This window comes from Schistocerca gregaria, chromosome 2 (genome assembly GCF_023897955.1).
Source record: "Schistocerca gregaria isolate iqSchGreg1 chromosome 2, iqSchGreg1.2, whole genome shotgun sequence".
NCBI lineage: Eukaryota > Metazoa > Arthropoda > Insecta > Orthoptera > Acrididae > Schistocerca > Schistocerca gregaria.
Genome location: NC_064921.1, coordinates 61,297,667 through 61,319,129, shown reverse-complemented (window position 1 = coordinate 61,319,129; position 21,463 = coordinate 61,297,667). Strand labels below are relative to the sequence as shown.

The following is a 21,463-nucleotide window of genomic DNA, read 5'->3' as shown; positions in this document are numbered from 1 at the left end:
TGGAGTGGGATGGAATGGAGGAGTAGGGGGTTACATGATTCTACTGGCCCAGAAGGGTAGGAAGCGGGGAGAAGGGTTCCCACCATTTTTATATCATGTGACACAACTGCCTCAGTGGCATCCACCATCGAAAAAGTGTATTGTGTCACAGAATACACCAAAACATCATCAATAGTAGTTGTTCAAAGCCATTTTCGGACCACGTTTCGTAAAGTCACCGCACTGTCACAACACTGTTAAGTGGACAAAGCATTTCGAGATGACAGGATGTACACGTAAGAAGGAAACCACAGGACGGTCATCTGTCGAGAATTAAATGGTTAAAAATATTCATACTATTCATGAAAGAAACTTCAGGTACCCCATGTGTCGTGCCAGCAGAGTAGTGAATGTGCCACAATCATCAGTGTGCCGTGTATTGTGCAAGCATCTACAGGTCAAGGCTTACAGTGTTTAAATTTTGCAGGTGCCAAAACCAGCTGATAAACCAAATGAGAGACAATTATCCACTAATTTTCCAGCACGGATGCAGATGGATGGTTTTGCAGACAGACTTTTGTTTTCTGATGGAGTCACGTTTCACCTAAGTGGCAAAATGAAAAATCATAATCTGAGAATATGAGGCACACAAAACTTGCATGCCTCTCTGGAGCATGAATGTAATTCCCCGGAATCTAATGTTTTCTGCGTTCTAATCAGCATCAGAGTATTTGGTCCTTCCTTTTTCGTAGACTCTACCATTGCTGGCACCTATGTGTTTTCTCTCTGATTGTTGCCTCAGTTGACAGAGGAAGCTTCCAACTTCAATTTGCAGCAGTAAAGAGCTCCCCCACATTGGCATAATGTCATATGAAGTCACCTCAGCCAACACCTTCCACAGGTCTGGCTTAGCCGTGGGGGTCGAATGATGTGCCATTCACGTCGTGGCCCCCGAGGTTGCCTGGCCTTGCGCAAATGGAAGTTTTTTCTTTTTGTGTGAAGGACGTGGTTTATGTAGTCCATTTCCGCTGGAGTTACAGCAGCTGGTCAGGCAACTCTGAGACAGGTCTAACAGAAAATCCAGTATCGGTTGGACATCTGCTGTGTCGCAAATAGAATCCATACTGTACACCTGTGAATGTCCATAGCATCTGTCAGAGTGGACCTTTAAGGCTATATGTGTATTTCTGACTAAATTAATATGCATAGTCACATAAACAGACATTCGGATACCTCACTTAAAATGTCCCTAGCAGATTTCAAGGCATCATAAAGGCGGAGGATGCACACATCCTGTATTAATATTGTGAGACATTTTTGATCAGATAGTGCACGTAGCTGTGTCTTGCCATGGGTGGGAGCTGTTCGTCCTTCTCTTGCGTAAGGTGACAGCCGAGGGTGCGACCTGTAGATCACATCCAATTGAGTTCGCAGCCAGAACTGGACAGTGAAAGACGTGCTCAACACATGAATTTGAATGATGGAACCATAAGTCAGTGAGTTCCTCGTTGTCAAAAAAGCAGTTGGCCAGTCGCTCTCAGATCACCTCGGTCACCACTAATAGATGTTCATAAAAAGCTGTGGCGTTTTGAAAGCAGATTTCCCACTCGAGATGGACTTGTTATTGCTTTCCTTACTGGGTACGCATTCTGCTCAATTCTTATAAGTCCCTGTACAGTCCTTTTTAGGGCGACAATCTATTTAAAAGCAATGTTTCATTTCTGCACTTGCAAGCATGAGTGAGTGAGTGAGTGGGTGAGTGAGTGACAAAGAGAGAGTCTGAATTTGTGTGTGTCTGTCTTTTTGTCTGTTTGTGTGTGTGGTCCCCTTTAATTCTCAGATACCCTTTGCCCTCATCTATGAACTAGCATTTATAAAACGGATACTGTTCTGGTAGACCAAATTCCGTTATGTTTTCACTGCAGAAAGAGTGTCTCCACAATATCTACTGCCTTCATCGTATATCTCGCATCGTGATCCTGATAATAAAATAAGAGAGATGTAAATGTCTAACTAAGTATACTGGCTGTCATTTTTATATGGTTTAATACTAGAATGATTTAGAAAAGAAAAATCGCAAATATTGATACAAACTACCCTCAACGAAGTACTAACTTCTGGGTCATGAAGTACGTATAAAGATCTCGATGTCGAATCTTCAAAAGTTCAAGGCTGGGACAGGCATAGGGGAAGATTTATGTCGTAGTTCCCAGTGCATGGCACCGGTTAATATAGTTGTGATTGCAGCTGCTGCCAGGCCACTGATAAATGTTGAGCTGCATACAGATCAAGGAGTGGTCCATGGCGTGGTTACCAGTGTGGTTGTGGCTGCAGCTCCTGCAGCTGCAGATTGTAGCAGGCCCACACTGTACTCTTCACACTGATCTATGTGCAGTTGTTGGAGTGGTCATAGTGAGGTTCCACTTACGAGCAAGTGTCCTATGTGGTTACAGATGTAGCATATCGTAACTCCTGCTAGACAGTTTGTGAAGTGCATGCCCCACTTCCCCATTGGTCAGCCTTTTGCATGGGAATGAGTGCTTCATTGTACAGTCCCCACTGAGTGGCCCGGGCTCTGTACAGTCATGGATTTTGCTGTCAGCCCGGTGCAGGTAGGTGACTGGTTCTTGGTGCAATCCCCACTGCATGCCTCGGACCCTATTAGGTCGCAGATTCCGCCTTTAGAGCTGCTGCTAGATCTTGAGTAGCTGTGCAGATCTGAGTGTGTTACTTGGTGCAGTCCTTGCTGCATGGCCAGAGCCTCACGCAGTCATGGATTGTGTTGCCAAGCCTGTAACCTTCCCCTCACTTACCGACCTTAATGACAGTGAAAAATTGAAATTTGGGAAAAACTATCGTCATCGAAGATAATTTCTCGGTAAAGAGGGAGGAAAGGGTTACATCTAAATGAAAGGAAAAATGTAAATGAAATTGGTGTAAATTCCTTGTGAGAAAAGGGTAAAATTAATAAAGAAAGTAAATGGGCGGTCGTTACGTTAACTATTAATTGGCGTTAATTAGATATTTGAGATTTGGGGAAAATTACGGTCGCCAGTCCTATGGACAACTGCTATAATAACTGAAAATGAACTATTAATGCACATATAATTAGCACTAAAAGCGTGGCAAATGAAAGTTGACATGTGTTGTGTGAAAATTGAATGTTTATCAGAAGTAATAAAATTCGCTACACTCTGACTTAATTTAGCAAAAGAATTGATAAAACCGGAAAATTGAAAGTTAATTTAGTGACTGAAATTAATAGTGAACTTTGTTTCTGAAGCACTACAAAATTCAATAAAATAAGGTTAGTCTTGGGATACCTCAACAATCATTTCAAAAGCTACTTCAATCTACGTAATTTAGAAATAAGAGACTTAGCTTTGAACTTGAATTAAATGATTCTGAGCAATTTACAATAGTAAAATTTAGTACGTACCAAGCTGAGCTGCAGTCACAGGTAAGCTAAAATGTGGTAACAAAACTAGAACTCTTAATTTGCTCTTGTGTAATCTAAATATTGTAGCCAGCTATGAATACTTTAACCGAACTTTGAAATTAAAGCAGTGAACTGGAATGATATTACTTTAATGCTGGCGTTTAAATTTCAACGACACTCGGATTCATTTCGGAAAAGGAAGGGACCCTGCTTGGTAATGCAATTGGGACAATGAGCAACAAAGGTTCATGCTACGTTGCTGTAATTTAAAGAGGCAAATGGAACAGTTCGAAAAGCTGAGGTCTGCCATACAGTTCTAAAATTTACGCGCTCCCAGTCTTCCTTGTTGGATGATTAAAGGTTTGGAGTCGTCGATCGAGGAGGTGGCGACAGTCACTCATTGTCGGCCATCGCTGTTGCAGAAGCTAGATGTTGGGGGGCCTTCTTATCGAGACGGTCACCAGGCGAAATTGGCTCTTGATGTGCGCTAGCTAATGCTTCCCGTCCGCGACACCGTGTCAGAAACTATCATAGCAAGTCGAGCGCAATTACATGCTGCCAAACTCCGAAAGCGCGGCAACTCGCGGGAGCGTCACTCAACACACCTGCTCCACCGCTCTACTTCACCCAGATTCCGCTCTGCCCGCGCTCCACGCGGCAGAGTTAACACTACCAAAGATCCTAAACACTTTGGTTCTCCACACGACCTATCGATGTAGTCGTTCGATAGCATAGTTTTCCCTAGGCAAGACCCAGCGTAAAAATACAAATCATATTTACAAAACAAACCATATTTGCTAACACTGGGATTTATGCAGGTGGGGGAGTGGTTTGTGGCACGAATCCTGATGTGTGGCGCAGGCTCCATGTGGCTGTGGCTGCTGCTGTCACGGTGGCTGCTATGTCCTCAGTAAATGTGTTGGCCTGCCACAATCCCCTGTGGCTGAGCCACGTACAAATGGATTAGTATTTTGTCGTGTAGTCCCCATTTTGCACTGGGCCCATGTAGTTGCATCTGGTGCTGTCGGGGTTGCTGCTACGCCTTTGGTAAGGGGATGGAGTGCAGTCCTGCCCCACTTCCCTGCCCGTAACGCCGTGCCTTGTACCGCGCAGGTGGGTGAGTGGTTTGTGGCGCAGTCCCCACTACGTGGCCTGGGCCCCATGCGGTCGCGGCTACTGCTGTCGCGGCTACTACTGGCTGCGTTTGCACTGAGCGCGCCACCTGCATTGATCTTATGGGCTGCCTACCCCCTGATGGCGGAGGGCCGTGAGCTGCTCGCACCTGCCCTCTTCCCCTTCAGCATCGACTCTCCTCTCGTCTACTATGCTGTCTACGTTTACCAGTGCACCTGCCTTATACTCAGTGCTTACATCGTTTTGGTGAGTAAAAATTTGTTTACTGATATCTTTAGTTTCACTGCAGTCCCAGTCAAAATACTAGCGACTTTATATGCTGATGCACACTTACGTGGTGGTGCTCTCTTTGTAAGTAGCCTGTTCGAATCCTGGGGCCCTGGATTTTTAATACAAGCTCATTGTTCTTTCAGTTTCATCAAAACCGTTTGCCGCAAGACAATATGATACCGGAACACACACTGGTAGCAGTTACTTCCGTAAAATATCTGGGAGTATGCATGCGGAACGATTTGAAGTGGAATGATCATATAAAATTAATTGTTGGTAAGGCGGGTGCCAGGTTAAGATTCATTGGGAGAGTCCTTATAAAATGTAGTCCACCAACAAAGGAGGTGGCATACAAAACAATCGTTCGACCTATACTTGAGTATTGCTCATCAGTGTGGGATCCGTACCAGGTCGGGTTGACTGAGGAGAGAGAGAAGGTTCAAAGAAGAGCGGCGCGTTTCGTCACAGGGTTATTTGGTAAGCGTGATAGCGTTACGGAGATGTTTAGCAAACTCTAGTGGCAGACTCTTCAAGAGAGGCGCTGTGCATCGCGGTGTAGCTTGCTGTCCAGGTTTCGAGAGGGTCCGTTCCTGGATGAGGTATCGAATATATTGCTTCCCCCTACTTATGCCTCCCGAGGAGATCAACCATAAGCGAGTGGAACAGGAAAGGGAGGTAATGACAGTGGCACGTAAAGTGCCCTCCACCACACACCGTTCGGTGGCTTGCGGAGAATAAATGTAGATGTAGTCGTAGATGTGAATGTTTGTCAAATACACTGCTGACCACCCAAAAAGCAACTCCTTGAAGGAATCATCCAGATCAGGTGAAATTTTCAGCATGCGTCTATGGTGACGAGAGATGCACATGATCAGTATTTCAACACAGGCGTACATCACATGCACCAGTACCGCCACCGGCAAGCGCTATCTAAATGGCCAACCGAAGGCAGTGTGAGAGTACTGGAAATGCTCTTTCGTGAGGCTCTTTAACGGAAGCACCTTCAGTATGCCTCAAAGACGACAGGGTCTTTCGAGCGCGATTCGGAGTCCGACTGAGGAAGCATGGCTTTCTATAGGGATTGCGAATTATCGTTCAGAGAAATCGGTTGTTGTGTCGGATGGAACCAAGCAACGGTGATGAGGATCTGTAATTGCTGGATGTAGGAGGGAACGAAGGGCCAACGGAACCAGTTGCACCCACCTCGTTGCACCACTATATGTGATGGAAGGCATACTGTGCAAGTGGCGGTGATGGACTGCTCCATCACATCACCGACTAAATCACAACGAATTCGGTGTGTTGCGCAGCAAGCCATGTCTATACGTGTCTGCCGATGTCCTTTGTAGCAGAATGGACTGTCCGCAAGGTGGCCATTGCTGAGTTTACCACTGAATCAACGCCACAGGCGTTTGCGCCGGTAATGGTGCGTTGAACAACGGACATGGACAACAGAATGGAACGAAATTGTTTTCACCGACGAATCCCTGTTCTGCCTGCGCCACCGCGATGTTTGGATAAGAATCTGGAGACACCTCGGTGAGAGACTGTTTAATTGTTGTCTTATGCATAGTCATACTGTCCCTGCACCCAATATTGTGGTTTAGTGTGGTAACGGTATTGGATGCTGCTCCTGCACCTCCCTAATGTACACTGCCGATATATAAACCGACCAGCATTACATCTCTGAAGTGTTCGAGCCTGTTGTCCTCTCATACCTTCAGAGCTCGCCAACAGCCACAATAAAACACTGTAATGCGTGACTACACGTGCAGTGCAATGTTCAAGACCTCCTCATCGTCCATAGGATTGTATTGCATCCTTGGTCTCCCTGTGCTCCCGATCTCTCACTTATCGATAACGTCTGGTCGATGATTGCGGAATGAATGGCCTGGGACACACCATCTGATGTTACAACAGTTTCATTCTGGAGACATTTCGTAGCAGCATGGACGGATGTACCCTAACAACACATCCAGAGCCTCTTTGATTCAATGCCGAAGCATTTAGCAGTAGTTATAGCCAGCAACGGGCGCAACACTCAATACTGATTTCATCATCTACCTCACTTCACTCTCAAATCAAATTGGCTTTGATATCTCTCATCCTTCCTGCTGTTGCATTTTGGATGGCCTGCAGTGTAATTGCTTTCTGTGTACTTAAAATTCAACATGTGCGAAACCTTGCTGTGTGAAGCTATGAAATTATCCACTTCGAGACCCGGGAAGAGAAGATGTTACATTACACTTTCTCACAATGTTACGGACACATTGTTCACACTTTCCCTTACGGATATCATGTCGTATAGCTCCTAAATGTTTGTGACACGCTGTTTCCTTTAACAGTACACAATGCGTCACAACTCCTTACAACAGTTTCAGTGCTGTGCCATCAAACACAGTCCTAAGACGGATGCTAACGGGGCTGCTACGGCTACTGTTGATGTTGCTGCTTCTGGAGAAAATGTCGATGTTCATTTGCTCCACTTTGTACTCATTGCTTAATTAGCTCTCGATGTGTGATGGTCTATGGCGCAAGCGTCACTACTCTGTATGAGTCAGCTGAACGCACCTACAGTGCAATGCATTCTCTATTTCAATTACCACCTCAAACTCAATACCTGATGAAATTAAGACGCTGACGCACTGTGATCCACAATCGGTCAAATAAAACATTTTCATGAACAGCAACATAGTGTTGACAACTGGCTGAACTCGTGGGTTTATACAGAGCGCTCCACGAAAACACCGACAAGCTATAGCGACAGGTTCCTTACATAAAAACAAGAAAAAAATACTGGCAAACATCAGCTCTAAAATGCATACCTTAAGAGTTATAAACACTTAATCTTTGATACTATGAAACATATCTCTTCTACTTCGCTAATCCACTAAATTACAGGCCCATATCGTTAACTTCGATATGCAGAAGGATTTTAGAACATACATTGTGTTCGAACGTTATGAATTACCTCGAGGGAAACGGTCTATTGACACACAGTCAACATGGATTTAGAAAACATCGTTCCTGTGAAACACAACTAGCTCTTTATTCAAACGAAGTGACAAGGGATTTCAGATCGATTCCGTATTTCTGGCTTTCCGGAAGGCTTTTGACACTGTATCACAAAAGCGGCTCGTAGTGAAATTGCGTGCTTATCGAATATCGTTTCAGTTATGTGACTGGATTTGTGATTTCCTGTCAGAGAGGTCACAGTTCGTAGTAATTGACAGGAAGTCATCGAGTAAAACAGAAGTGATTTCTGGCGTTCCCCAAGGTAGTGTTATAGGCCCTTTGCTGTTCCTTATCTATATAAAGGATTTGGGATACAATCTGAGCAGCCGTCTTCGGTTGTTTTCAGATGACGCTGTCGTTTATCGACTAATAAACTCATCAGAAGATCAAAAGAAACTGCAAAACGATTTAGAAAAAATATCTGAATGGTGCGAAAAGTGGCAGTTGACCCTAAATAACGAAAAGTGTGCGGTCATCCACATGAGTGCTAAAAGGAACTCGTTAAACTTCGGTTAAACGATAAATCAGTCTAGTCTAAAAGCCGTAAATTCAACTAAATACCTAGGTATTACAATTACGAACAACTTAAATTGGAAAGAACACATAGAAAATGTTGTGGGGAAGACTAACCAAAGACTGCGTTTTATTGACAGAGTACTTAGAAAATGTAACAGGACTCCTAAGGAGACTGCCTACACTACGCTTGTCCGTCATCTTTTAGAATACTGCTGCGCGGTATGCGATCCTTACCAGATAGGACTGTCGGAGTACATCGAAAAAGTTCAAAACAAAGGCAGCACGTTTTGTATTATCGTGAAATATGGGAGTGTCACAGGAATGATACAGGATTTGGGCTGGAAATCATTAAAAGAAAGGCGTTTTTCGTTGCGACGGAATCTTCTCACGAAATTCCAATCACCATCTTTCTCCTCAGAATCCGAAAAATTTTGTTGACACTGACCTACATAGGGAGGAACGATCACCACGATAAAATAATGGAAATCAGAGCGCGTACGGAAAGATGTAGGTGTTCATTCTTTCCGCGCTATATACGAGATTGGAATAATAGAGAATCGTGAAGGTGGTTAGATGAACCCTCTGCCAGGCACTAAAATGTGATTTGCAGAGTATCCATGTAGATGTAGAAGCTCTTTGCTTTCCAGCGAAGATGAAAAAGTGTTCTAAACTCTTGAAGAATGCCTTTTATACCCAATGTTAACGTTTTTTCTTGGTTCGGTTCGTACTACCTCATCCCAAAGCATGGCAATCAAAGTCTTTGCACTAGGAGATACCTGCTTCATACAACCAAAAAAGAACATGTGCTCATAGCGCTTAAGATATGCAGTTTAGAGCGCATGTTTACTGGACATTCTTTTCTTGTATTGGTGTCAGGAACATGTCCCAAAAGCCTGTCTGTGCTTTTGTGGAGGACTCTGTATAAATGCAGCCCCCCCCCCCCCCCCCCCAAACCCAGCTGTTGTCTACCAATCGCGATAGCACAGATGAAGCGTTAATACTTTACAGACGGCATACCGATAGTCACGTGCGTGACTACATGAGCACTGCCTCTATGTGAGGCAGTAGTGATCAGTGAGACATTCATGTTTCAAGCGGACATTGTACATAAAAATGGATAAATGTTAGGATGTGACAAAGTGGGAAAACAGACAATCGTCTTTGGCCATGCCGATGGCCATACGGCGTGTAAAGTTCTTGGATTTGTTGGTGTTTTGTGATGGATTGTTCAATGTGTCTACATTGACGTCAGGATTGTGTTGCTAAAGGATCCTGACGGAGAGGTACAAGAGATGCATTTTACGGCTTGTGAATAAAAATTGCTTCCAAACCCGAAAGGAATTTCTGCAGTTAGAGAATCAGTTAGTGAGACAGATTTGTGAGGGTAGCTACATGCAATGAACATTTGGAGCTGGTCGCTTTGCAAAGGACCATCGTTCACATGGGCATACTGAGATGACAAAAGCAAAGTTCATCATCCTGGAAAAATATGTGACTCGTTTCCTGAACATTTCCTCACACTATTATAACTCGCATGAACTGTAAAATCACCTGACTTGAAACCCACAGAAAATCTGTGGGGCATTTTTGAATAGTGTGTATAATTCCAGCATCAACATTCCCCCAGTTTGGTGGAACTACGAGGTCAAATCCTCAGTAAGTAGCTAGAATGACATGCCTGCACAACTTTGTGGAGTCATTTCCTAACAAAATCCAGATGTTTATCAAATCCAGGTGAGGAATTACAGTGTTAAATGATACTTGTAATGATTTCTCTATGGACGACTAATTTTTTGTCCACTGCGTTTATTAAGAGTTGATCTAAGTGTGGCGAATGTAGGGAAAAAAGAATGACTAGATTAACGATAATGGTTTCTTTGCCGCAACGTTTATTAAAAAGTGTAATAAAATAATAGTATAACTTCCAAGTAAGCTGGCATGAAAGGAATCTCATTCCTAGATTACACAGGCAAGCATTGTTGATAGCTCAAACAGATGCAAGCTGTTCTGACATTAGTTTCAGGGTGACAACTCTATCAGCTTTTAGAATACTTGATGGAAATTTAATATTAGCTACATCATCTACAGTAATTATTGTGTCTTCATCCTGAGAAACATTATTTACAAAATCATTACCCTTTGAAAGAATCACAAACAAACATTTGGAAAACTTCACAGTATGTTCAACCTAGGGACTATATGTTTCTTCTCACCCCTTCAAACCTCCACTAAAATGGACACACGTGGTTTGATCTCCGTTAGAAGTATGAAAGAAACCAATTTCACTTAGTTTGTCAGTACACTGTTCAGTAGCTAAGGACCAGCCATCCGATGGTGCCAGTATCGTCTCATATGTGTACACACATAACCGATCTTCGGCTTACACCATGTTGATGGCCACTTGCCTGGCGCCTGTGCTAGGGTTCATCTCAATATCCTGTAAAACGCTGTCCTCTAAAACTGATGTATGCACAGTCTGCCACCTCCTGCACGTTCGTGTTTCTGGAAGGACTCATGATCACACAAACGCCAAAAAGGGTTTGAAATGTTGTGTGATTTGGTTGGTGTCTGTGAGTCTGCTTCTTTTGGTACAGCCATTCTGTCTCGCGACCGTTTCCATCTGCTTGGCCATAAGCAAGCTATCTCGGCTTGTTCCCGACATGGACACAGGACCACTCTGCTACTTACAATATGGTAGAATGGGGGTAATAGGGCTATGACCACATTTTGTTAGTGTGGCTTGCATACATTCAGCACCAAACTTGACTGATTTATGACCGCCTTCCCCTCCCCTTAATCTACAACTAAATGGTCTATGACCCCCTGTGGATAACACAACCTTCTGAGAGACGCCCACTCCTCCCCCTCCACCTCCTCCTCTCCACCCACCTTCCATCACCCTCGCCGATACATGCACACTTTTGTAATCAAAGTAATTTGCTAATTAATCAACCCTTCCGCCTCTGGTAAATCACCCAGTCCCACCTACCACCTCTGAAGAATACTCAGTATTGTAGAACACTCAGTATAATGTAGTTTATTGAAACTGAACTACACTTCTCGAAATATCACTATATACACACAAAGAAAACAAATAACATGTAGACGACTATTCATTAAGTCGGTGAGGTCCATCGGAGCTGGTCCTAGCTCGGCGAGGAACTGCCTGTACTGCTTTTTTTTCTTTATTGTAATTTTAATCACCTCATACAAGGCGGGCTGGCAGCAGCATATTACGCTGCTCTTCAGCCTTGAGTGGTACAATAATATGACATATAGGTGGCACAGACAAAAAAAACGGCGGGCAAAAAATGGAGATACAAAAAACAATAAACATGAAGCCGTTCACGCTGGACGAGAAAAAACACTAACACTTGTTGACACAGCGCACATAACACGGATGACTGCGACGGCACACGTGAACAGTGGTGGCGTGACGGCGAAAGAACACTAAACACAAAACGAAGGCACACACACGAGACACTGATGGCGATGATCTCCAGCACGCGATTGTTCACTGAGCGTGTGCGAGTCCGGGGACCTGCCAAGGGAGGGGGAGGAGGAAGGGGAATGGGACAGGGAGAGGGGAGGGCAGATGCCATGGGCAAGGGAGACAGGGGGAGGGGAGAAAAAAGGGGGGGCCTGGGGGAAGAGGGGTGGGGGAGGGGACAGGGGAAAAGGAAAGAGAAGGGAGGGAGGGTGCCAAGAGGAGAGGCCACAGGAAGTGGGGGCGGGTAGGATCAAAGTTGATAGAAGGGGTAGATGGAGGGGAGGAGGACATCATCAGGGAGGGGGAGGTGGCGGAAGCCACCTTGGGAGAGGGTAAGGAGGGTGGAGAGATGGAGACCAGGTGGGACGTGGGAATACAGGGGCGGCAGCAGGCGGGGGTGGGAGAGGATGGGCGAGACAAACGGGTGAGGAGGGTCGAGTTTGCGGGAGGTGTACAGGATCTGTATCCTTCCAAGGAAAAGGAGGAGGTGGGGGAAAGGAATGAGATCGTACAGGATCCGCGTGGGGGAGGGGCGATGGATGCGATAGGCGAGGTGGAGAGCATGGCGTTCAAGGATTTGAAGGGATTTATAAAAGGTAGGGGGGACAGAGATCCAGGCCGGATGGGCGTAGCAGAGGATAGGGCGGATGAGGGATTTATAGGTGTGGTGGATGGTGGAGGGGTCCAGACCCCACGTACGGCCCGAAACGAGCTTGAGTAGACGGAGTCGGGAGTGTGTCTTGGCTTGGATTGTCTGGAGATGGGGGGTCCAGGAGAGGCGAAGGTTTAGGGTGACGCCAAGGTACTTGAGGGTGGGAGTGAGGGCAATAGGACGGCCATACACGGTGAGATAGAAGGCTGTACTGCTGCTGTGCTGGCCTTATAAAGCCGGCGGAGTACTACAACTTTCCCTGTGTCTGTGAGGCGACCTCTGCAGAAAAAGGTTCGCATTAGTCTCTAGCAAGTGCTGTTTATTTGGAAGAATTGTTTTCCTCTTGGTTGCGGCTGCACGTGTTTGTGTTTGTTATATGGTACACAGAGGTGTCTTGAGTGTAGTCTGCCTGGCAGGGGCCGTCTGTGGTAGACGTAACAACGTCCACTCCCCTTACCCTCCCCCCATCTGGAAATCTGGAAATTGGAGGGAAATGAAGTCTATACTAGAGAGGGAGGATCACATCACAGGAAATTCAGTGACACAGTAAAGGACATACTGGTTACTTACAAATTTCAGTTCGCAGTAGTTGGTCCTCTCTTGCTCATCATCCACTGCTGTTTCTGAAGACACAGAAAATGTAAAATACATCGAAAAGAAGTAATTAAATCGACCATCACGAAATCGACGTCCTAGTAACTCACTGCACGTATTTTTCCGATCGTCTCTTCGCACTGACTGCGTCGCAGACGTGCCAGCAGGGACATTGCGCGCCCACACGCCAGCCGCCTACCGTATTCCCACACGCGCAGCTCAGGAGAGAGGACCGCACACAGTGGCAGCTCACGTGGTGTGCAGACTGAAAGTCTCGCTAATCCCTCAGGAAATCATCAGGTGGCGGGAACCCTTTGATATTGATAACCGAGAAATTCTTGTCGAAAAAAACCTCTCTCTCTCTCTCTCTCTCTCTCTCTCTCTCTCTCTCTCTCTCTCTCTGTCTCAAGTGGTTGCTTCCTATTTGGTGATCTTCCCTTCCATCCCCTCCTCCTGCCCTACTCGCCACTCATGAAGACCTGGCGTTGGTAGTCGGTACATCCCTGGTAGACGGGACATCCATTTATTCTCACAATTCCACTCCTGTGGAAACCAGCAATGGATTGTTAAAGACGTTCGAGAAGAAATAGGTAGCGTCTGTCATGTGCCACACCAACCTCACATTTGCCTTGAACAAAGTCGTGGATGCCTAGCAAATCATCAGCTGTCTCAGAAACAGTCCCTCACCCTATCAGATTGATTGACTAATTAATTAAATTGATACCCTTTGTTTGCGGCCACCTTTCGCATGCATCTTATTGGTGGACAATAGGACTGGTATGTTTGGTGGGATTCGATCCCACAGTTTCCCAGATTCCAAACCCCCCTTGCCTCCTATTGTTACTGCTGCACAGTAGGAAGTCCATTACGCTGGATGAAGCTGAAAATTTCAGATTGCAGCTCAATTGCATGGTATGTCCTTAAACAATATGCGTATACGTTGGATTGGAGTGTATGCTTGCAGTACCACTATCGGAAACAATAAATTGGTGAGTCGAAAATTTAATGTCGCGATTGGGTTTTTAAAGCACTCTTTAATCCCTGAGCTGGTCCTCTCTCGGAAGGAGAAGGAAGCGTGTGTCACGCGATAGGACAGTAACATCAACGAATACCACTCGCTCCTTTCTGCTGCAAGCCAGAGTCCATTGGACTGTACTTAGAAGCGGTAAACACCACACACTTAAACCATGATCCATTTCATAGTAGTAATTGTAGCTACCACAGTTAGATGTCAGAGATCGCCGAAACATTCCACGCGCCCACATCCTGATGCCCACACACAGTGCTCAAGGCCAGAAAGTCATGCAGCGCTAGTTGCCGATGTTTATTCGCGTCTCAGCGCTCGCGCCAGGGCAGCAGCCGTACTCGCGACTGCTGCAGGGTCCCACCCTGCCGTGGATGCTGTCCAGTATCATGGGAGAGTAGGATGTTATCAATGCCTCCAGCGCCAACACTTGGCAGTTATCGATACTGAATCACTCAATTTTCCACTGAGACTAAATGCAACAAGCGATCGTGTAGGCAGCCCGACATATATCATTAGTTCACTATTCAGCTATCCAGGGAGCGCTAAGAGGACCGCCACCTGGGCTCTTTCCAGCAGCCATGGGCAAGAACTGACTAGCCGACTGCCCAGAACTTTGCTTTGTACTATTTTCGCTACTACCTTGTGTTGGAGGAGAAGGCTTCGTTTGGCGCTGGTCTTACACACTGCACGCAGATGGCACAGCTACTACAATATGTTCACATTTCCACCGAGTTGCCAAAACACGGTCTTGTCGCATTAACCCAGCACACCCTGTTTCTCCACAGGATGCAGAAGATGGTAGGTATATCGCTCTCCGACCTCCGCTCAGTTCCGACTTAAAATTCGAACGATATCGTGGACAAAGGTGTTGCGAGGGCGGGATAGAGACCGAAGAACAGTTTCAAGATGCAGAAAGACTGTCCGGAACCACACTGCAGTTTTCCACATGGGATCCTTAACAGATAGTTTCGAAAAAGTGACTCTTTTAGAAATATGAGAGTGCCACGAATATGGTGCACCAATGGTTGTAATCATTAAAAAACATCTCCATAGCATCCAACGTAAATATATGGTTGAATAGAGAGACTTGATTCCAAATCGCTGATAGAATTTCTACCAAAAGGCGTAACACTACAGATCTGAAAATCCGGTGAATTAGTCATTTATTACAACTTCAATCTAGCATTGCATTTCATAAGTGTTTCCTCAGATAGCACACCATCTACTGTATGTGGTCATTCACAGTCAGCAGTTATCCTCCCTCGCCTATAGCCCCATGGAACATCGCAAAACCTCTCTTACATTGTCTACATAGTATCGAGATAGAATACATTACAAATACTGTCTGTTAGCGTGGGAGTTTCTAGCAGCCGGGTGAGGAAGTTACAAATATCGGCCTAATACAACGTTACTTAGCCAAATTAATTTATAAATTCATTGAGAAGGGTGATTTTATTACGAGCTTACGCTCTGGCGACGTGCAATGTCGCGGTATTTGTATGGTAGACCACTTAATTTGGAAGCAATATCATACCTCTATTTATAAAGCATGTGTAGATTTTAACGTGAATATTGTTAGCAATACGTGTGTGTATCTTAGAGCCAAGACCGCTTTTTATGGAGGGCGACAGTGACAGTATTTGCGACCGTGTTTTTAATAGCTGGTCGCTTATAAGACGATTACGCCACTCTTCCTATGACACACTGGTACCGCTCACAAAAAAACAACTGAGGCATGTCCATCCATCGCAAATTTTCACTCAGTGTTGTTTGACGCCACCAGCATTCAGTTATTGGCTAAGTATTATACTTAGTAGGATGTGTGATAGATTTGCTGCAATTGGCAGGCTTATAAAGTATGTGTTTGGATGAAATGTTGTTGTGGTCAGTGTTCCGACAAGTTCAAAAAGAAACGTCTATGTCCGGTCATTAGGGAGGTATGGATTTGACTTGGAAAATTGCGATTTCAGCGCACCAATAACCGTAAGATTTTGCGTGGAAAATTATGTCAAATCATAACAAGGGTATAGATACTATTATTTCCAGAACCATAGCCATCAGCAGGAGGTATTTCTGGTACTTCGTTCATTGTCGAATGTCATCAGATTGAAACTGCTATCGTAGACTGGCAATGGCAAGGAAAGTGTTTCTGAAGAAGATAAATTTGTTAACATCGAGTATATATTTAAGTGTCAGGAAGACGTTTCTGAAAGTATTTGTATGGAGTGTAGCCAGGTATAGAAGTGAAATATGGACAATAAATAGTTTAGACAAGTAGAGAATAGAAGCTTTCGAAATGTGGTGGTACAGAAGAATGCTGAAGATTAGACGGGTAGATCACATAATTGATGAGGACGTATTGAATAAGATTGGGAAGAAGAGAAGTTTGTGGCACAACTGGAAGAAGGGAACGGTTGGTAGGACATGTTCTGAGGCATCAAGGGATCACCAATTTAGTAGTGGAGGGTAAAAATCGTAGAGAGAGACGAAGAGATGAATACACCAAGCAGATTAAGAAGGATGTAGGTCGCAGTAGGTACTGGGAGATGAAGTAGCTTGCACAGGATAGAGTAGCATGGAGAGCTGCATCAAATCAGTCTCAGGACTGAAGACTACAACAACAACAACATCTTAATATTTAATTCTAATTACAGAGATATCGCTGGTTTTTTTAGGACAACACCGTCTGGCATACTTTGCGCGTGCCGCAGGTAGCCGGTGGCCGGAACCAATTGACATTTAATGCTTAAGGAGACCGCAAGCGGCGGGTACAATGAAAAGTGCTGGGCAGTCGATTACTCAGTTATCAGCAGCCATGGCGACAACTCACGGCGGCGGCCCTCGCGGCGCTCTCCGGATATCTGAATTAATCAGTGTGCACTGGGCTGTTTCCGCGATCGGGCGTATTGCATGTATTCTCCGTGGAAAATTGAGTGATTCGGTATCGATCAATGCCAAATTTTGGAGCTGGAAGTGTTGATAACATCCGTATTTCTACCACTGCAATCATCCTGGACATCGTCGAAGACAGAGCCGAGACTGACTGCTGACCTGGCACGATCGCTGTGACCCGCGCACAGGGCGGCAACCAGCGCTGCGTGACTCTCTGACCGGGGCGCTGCGTGTGGACATAGGGACATGAGCACATGGGATGTGCGAGTGTTTCAGCGATCTCTGACATCTAACGGTGGCAGCTAATACTACTATTACTATGGAACGGATCTTGGTTTACGTGTGTGGTGTTTACTGCTTCTCAGTACAGTCCAATGGACTCTGTCTTGCAGCGGAAAGGTGGGACTGGTATTCATAGTTCTTACTATCCTATCACGTTACTATCTTTCTTCCTCCTTCCGAATGTAGCGGAGAGAAACAGCTTAGGGATTATATAGTGATTTAGAAGCCCAAATGCGACATCGAATTCCCCATTCATCAGTTTATTATATCCAATAATGGTAGTGCGAGCACACACAGCAATCCAACACCTCCACATATTGTTTAAGGACATAGCATGCAACTGAGCCGAAATCTGAAATTTTCAGCTATCTCCAACGTAATGGTCTTCCTACCAAATGATACAACTGTGCCATCAGTACCAACAGAAAGCAAGGGGGAAAATCCAGTAAAGCTGTGAGACCGAATCCCACCAATAAGTCGATCCTAGTATCCACCAGTAGGATGCATGGAAAATGTGGCCACACCCAAAGGGTATCGATTTAATAAAATAGTCAATCAATTTGGTAGGATGAGGGACTGTTTCCAAGTCACCCACAGCTGGCGATTTACTCGATATGCACTACTTTGTTCAGGACAAAGGAGGGGTTAATGTGGCACGCGTCAGATGCTACCTACTTCTTCTCGAACATCTTCGTTCCATCCACTACAGGTTTCCATAGGAGTGGAATTGTGAGAGCAGATGGATCACTGACTACCAACACCCAGTCTTCATGACTGGTAAGGGGGTAGGGGATGGTAATGGAAGGGAGGAGGGGTGGGGAGGACATCTTGGTCTATGGGTGTTTGCATACGTTTGTTCACAAAAACAGCAAGGAATCACTTGAGACAGAGAGAGGGACAGGAGGAGAGAATGAAAGAGAGAGGATGTGCTTCAACAGTAATTTCCGAGTTATCAACATCAAAGGTTTACTGCCACCCGATGCTTTGTTCAGGGATTACCACGACTTCCAGTCTGCACACAACGTGAACAGCCACTGTGTGTGGTCCTCTCTCCTGACCTGCGGTTGTGGGAGTACGGTAGGTGCGCAATGTCCCTGCTGATATGGCAGCCCTGTGGTCGGTGCCAAAGGGCAATGAGAAAATTAATTGCGGTCAGTTATGTTGGCATAGATTTTGTGACGGTATTACTTGTGAGGTCAGAGAAAAGTAATCGATTTAACTACTTCTTTTTCATGTATTTTACAAGACCTGCGTCTTCCATATCAGCTGAGAATGATGATCAACCGAGATCCAACCCCTGCAAATTGAATTATATAAATTAACAGTATATCCTTCACTATGAATTGAATTTCTTGTCATAAGATTCTTCCTCTCCAGCGCAGACTTTGTCCATCCCTCGCCAGTTTCCAGAAGGGGGAGGGTAAGGGGACTGAAGGTGGTAGTTGGGACTGGGGGATTTGCCAGAGTGGCATGGGTTAATTAATTTACTGGTTTGATTAATTAGCCAATTAATCTGATACAAAGGTTTGCTTGTATCAGCAGTGGTGAGGGAAGGTGGATGGGAGAGGAGGAGACAGAAGCGTTGAGGTGAGGGGTTTCAAAGAAGGATGTACTATCCATAGGGGGTCATAAACCACATAGCAGAACATAAGTCTCTCACAAAGCCTGCAACAGACAAGGAACACATGGCACGTGGTCAGAAAAACTTTCATGCTCCAGCGCCATCTACCTTGGCATTAATTTATTTACAGACACATTCACAGGACATTTTTACCTCCATTTCCAGTCAGGAATACGTCCCTGTAGTTTGTCAGTTTTATTATGTTTACCTTGTATGTGTAGCACTACATATGCAATGTAACTGCGCTTCAGCAGTATAAAAAATACATAAAATACAACTGGGGTATTGAGTAAAAGTATGCATACAATGGGAAGCATAGTGTATGCGATCCTTCTTTCCCACATCTTCTAAGTGTTCTGGTAATAAAGCACAGAACTACTACTATAGTAATATATGGCAATGCCCATTCCTTGACTTAAATTATACTTCAGATAATGGATATAAGTAGACATTCTGGGTGTCCTGCATTAGAGATATGCAGTCACAAATACTGTGGTAGAGTTATCAGGAAATGCTGTATAATTAGACACATCCAACAAACGGATGTAGCTGCCTTTTTAAGTGATATATCAGTATTCTACAGTGTGGGTATAATTAACCTTTCCCTATTTAACACGGTGTGACATGGAAACTATTTACTGTACCAGTACCCAACTTGGTAGCATTTATGTCCAGAGTATGGGGTGCATGATTTCCATGTGTCACAGTGCCACTGTCCAGCTATGGCTATCAGGTGCCGTGATCAGTCATCGTGATTCATAGTCTCACACACCTGACCAGTCACAGTATCTTGTTGATGTGTCAACATAGGCTTGGACAAAAAGAGCAGGGCATTATTGGTGAAGCTCTATTATCAAAACACCAGTAATGCTGTAGTTGCACTTCGAGAATGTAGCAAGCTCAAAAGATTACCCTCCCAGCTGTGCAGAGCATGATGAAGAAGTTCAAATCAATTGGAGAACTGGGTGTCGTTCTGGGAAAAGGCCGGCTACCGGTTGCAGCACAGGTGGCTGATGAAATCGCTGATGGTATGGCAGACAACGCTGCGCGCAGCTCCCGATCATCAGGCAGTGTACGTACTGTGTCAAGACAGTTGAACCTTTCACAAATGGTATCTGTACAAGACCCATGTCATACACCAGCTTGCACCACAGGGCTCACAACAACGTGCTGACTTTGCTCCCCACTTTCTCGCAATGATTGATGTTGATGTTGGCTGGCCCTGGACCATCCTATGGACAGAAGAAGTGAGGTGAGTACACAGAATTGTCGACGGTGTGGATCTTCACCTCCAGTCGCTTTGCATGAAGTTCATCTATATGGTTAACATGTCACCGTTGATGTGGCTTCACGGCTGCGTTCACCATTGGCCCATTATTTTTTGAACAGGTTGGCGCTCAAGGACCAAAAATCTGCAGTGCGACTGGCCAGCGTTACTGCGATATGCTTCGCCAGCATATCATAGCCGTCCAACTGAAGAGGAATACGTTGAGCTGAATAGTTTTCATGCAAGATCGAGCCCCACTGCACATCGCTCGTGCAGTTCACCTGCTTGTCAGAAACACATTTGCAAACGATCGAATTATCAGCTGATCGTCTCCAAATGTTTGGCCGGCTTGACCGCCTGATCTCACTCCCTGTGATTTCTGGTTGTGGAGCTACAGGAAGGGCAGGGTTTACGAGGGGGACATTCACACATGTACTGATCTGAAGCGCAGCAGATTAAGAGGAGCCAGAATACCTACAGACATGCTTTTTCCTGCTGTGCAGAATCAAATTCTGCGCTTTCAGAGTCTTCCGGACACTGATGGGCGTCATATTGAGCCTCTTTTGCAGCATCAATGATACCGATATGTAACTATATGATGCACCATAACAGCGTATTAAAAGTGTTTCAACTGAATTGATTCTGCAGTATTTCTCTTCCCCATATTAATGCTACCAAGTTTGGCACTCGTACAGTAATAAGTTTCCGTGTTATAACGTGTTAAATAGGGAAAGTTTTATTATAACCAACCAGTACATATTTCATCTCAGTTTCTTTCATGCATTTACAATGCATGGAAAAAAATGTTAATTTCGGTATTTATGGTTAGCTGACGAAGAATATCAGACCACTGGTTCATTTTTCTATAGCTCCAAAAATTCAAATACGGTGTGTTTAGACCAAGAAACAGCCCCCAAAAAAGAAAAAAAAGATATAAGCACTGCTTTTCATGACAAAATAATTCGGGCTACTAGTTACACAATTAATTACTCATCATTCACGATGATCATACTCCAAATGCACTACAACTCCTTTATATGAGATGTGTGAGAAAAGTAAAGAGATTGACTTTTTATTCACCACAGTTTATCCTTTTCTCAAGCAACAGTGTTTCCCCTTCAAAGTAGTTGCCATCGGCAGCTATACACTGGCGGTAGTTGTTTCCAGTCTTGTCAGAAGTACTTAATGGCTCCAACTGGTATGACCTTCACCATGTCAGTCACATTCTTTTGAACGTTCTCCAGAGTCCCAAAATGATGTCCTTTTAAGACATTCTTCAATTTCA

General features: G+C 44.8%; 1 protein-coding gene across 1 annotated transcript in view; it reads left to right on the top strand.

The window, feature by feature from the left end:
• Window positions 1-21,463, top strand: part of LOC126335637 (odorant receptor 13a-like) — a 125,927-nt gene that overhangs the window by 29,575 nt on the left and 74,889 nt on the right. The window contains exon 2 of the mRNA XM_049999092.1: window positions 4,532-4,798. Within this exon, the coding sequence (XP_049855049.1) occupies window positions 4,532-4,798 (267 nt within the window). The remainder of the gene's footprint in view (window positions 1-4,531; window positions 4,799-21,463) is intronic.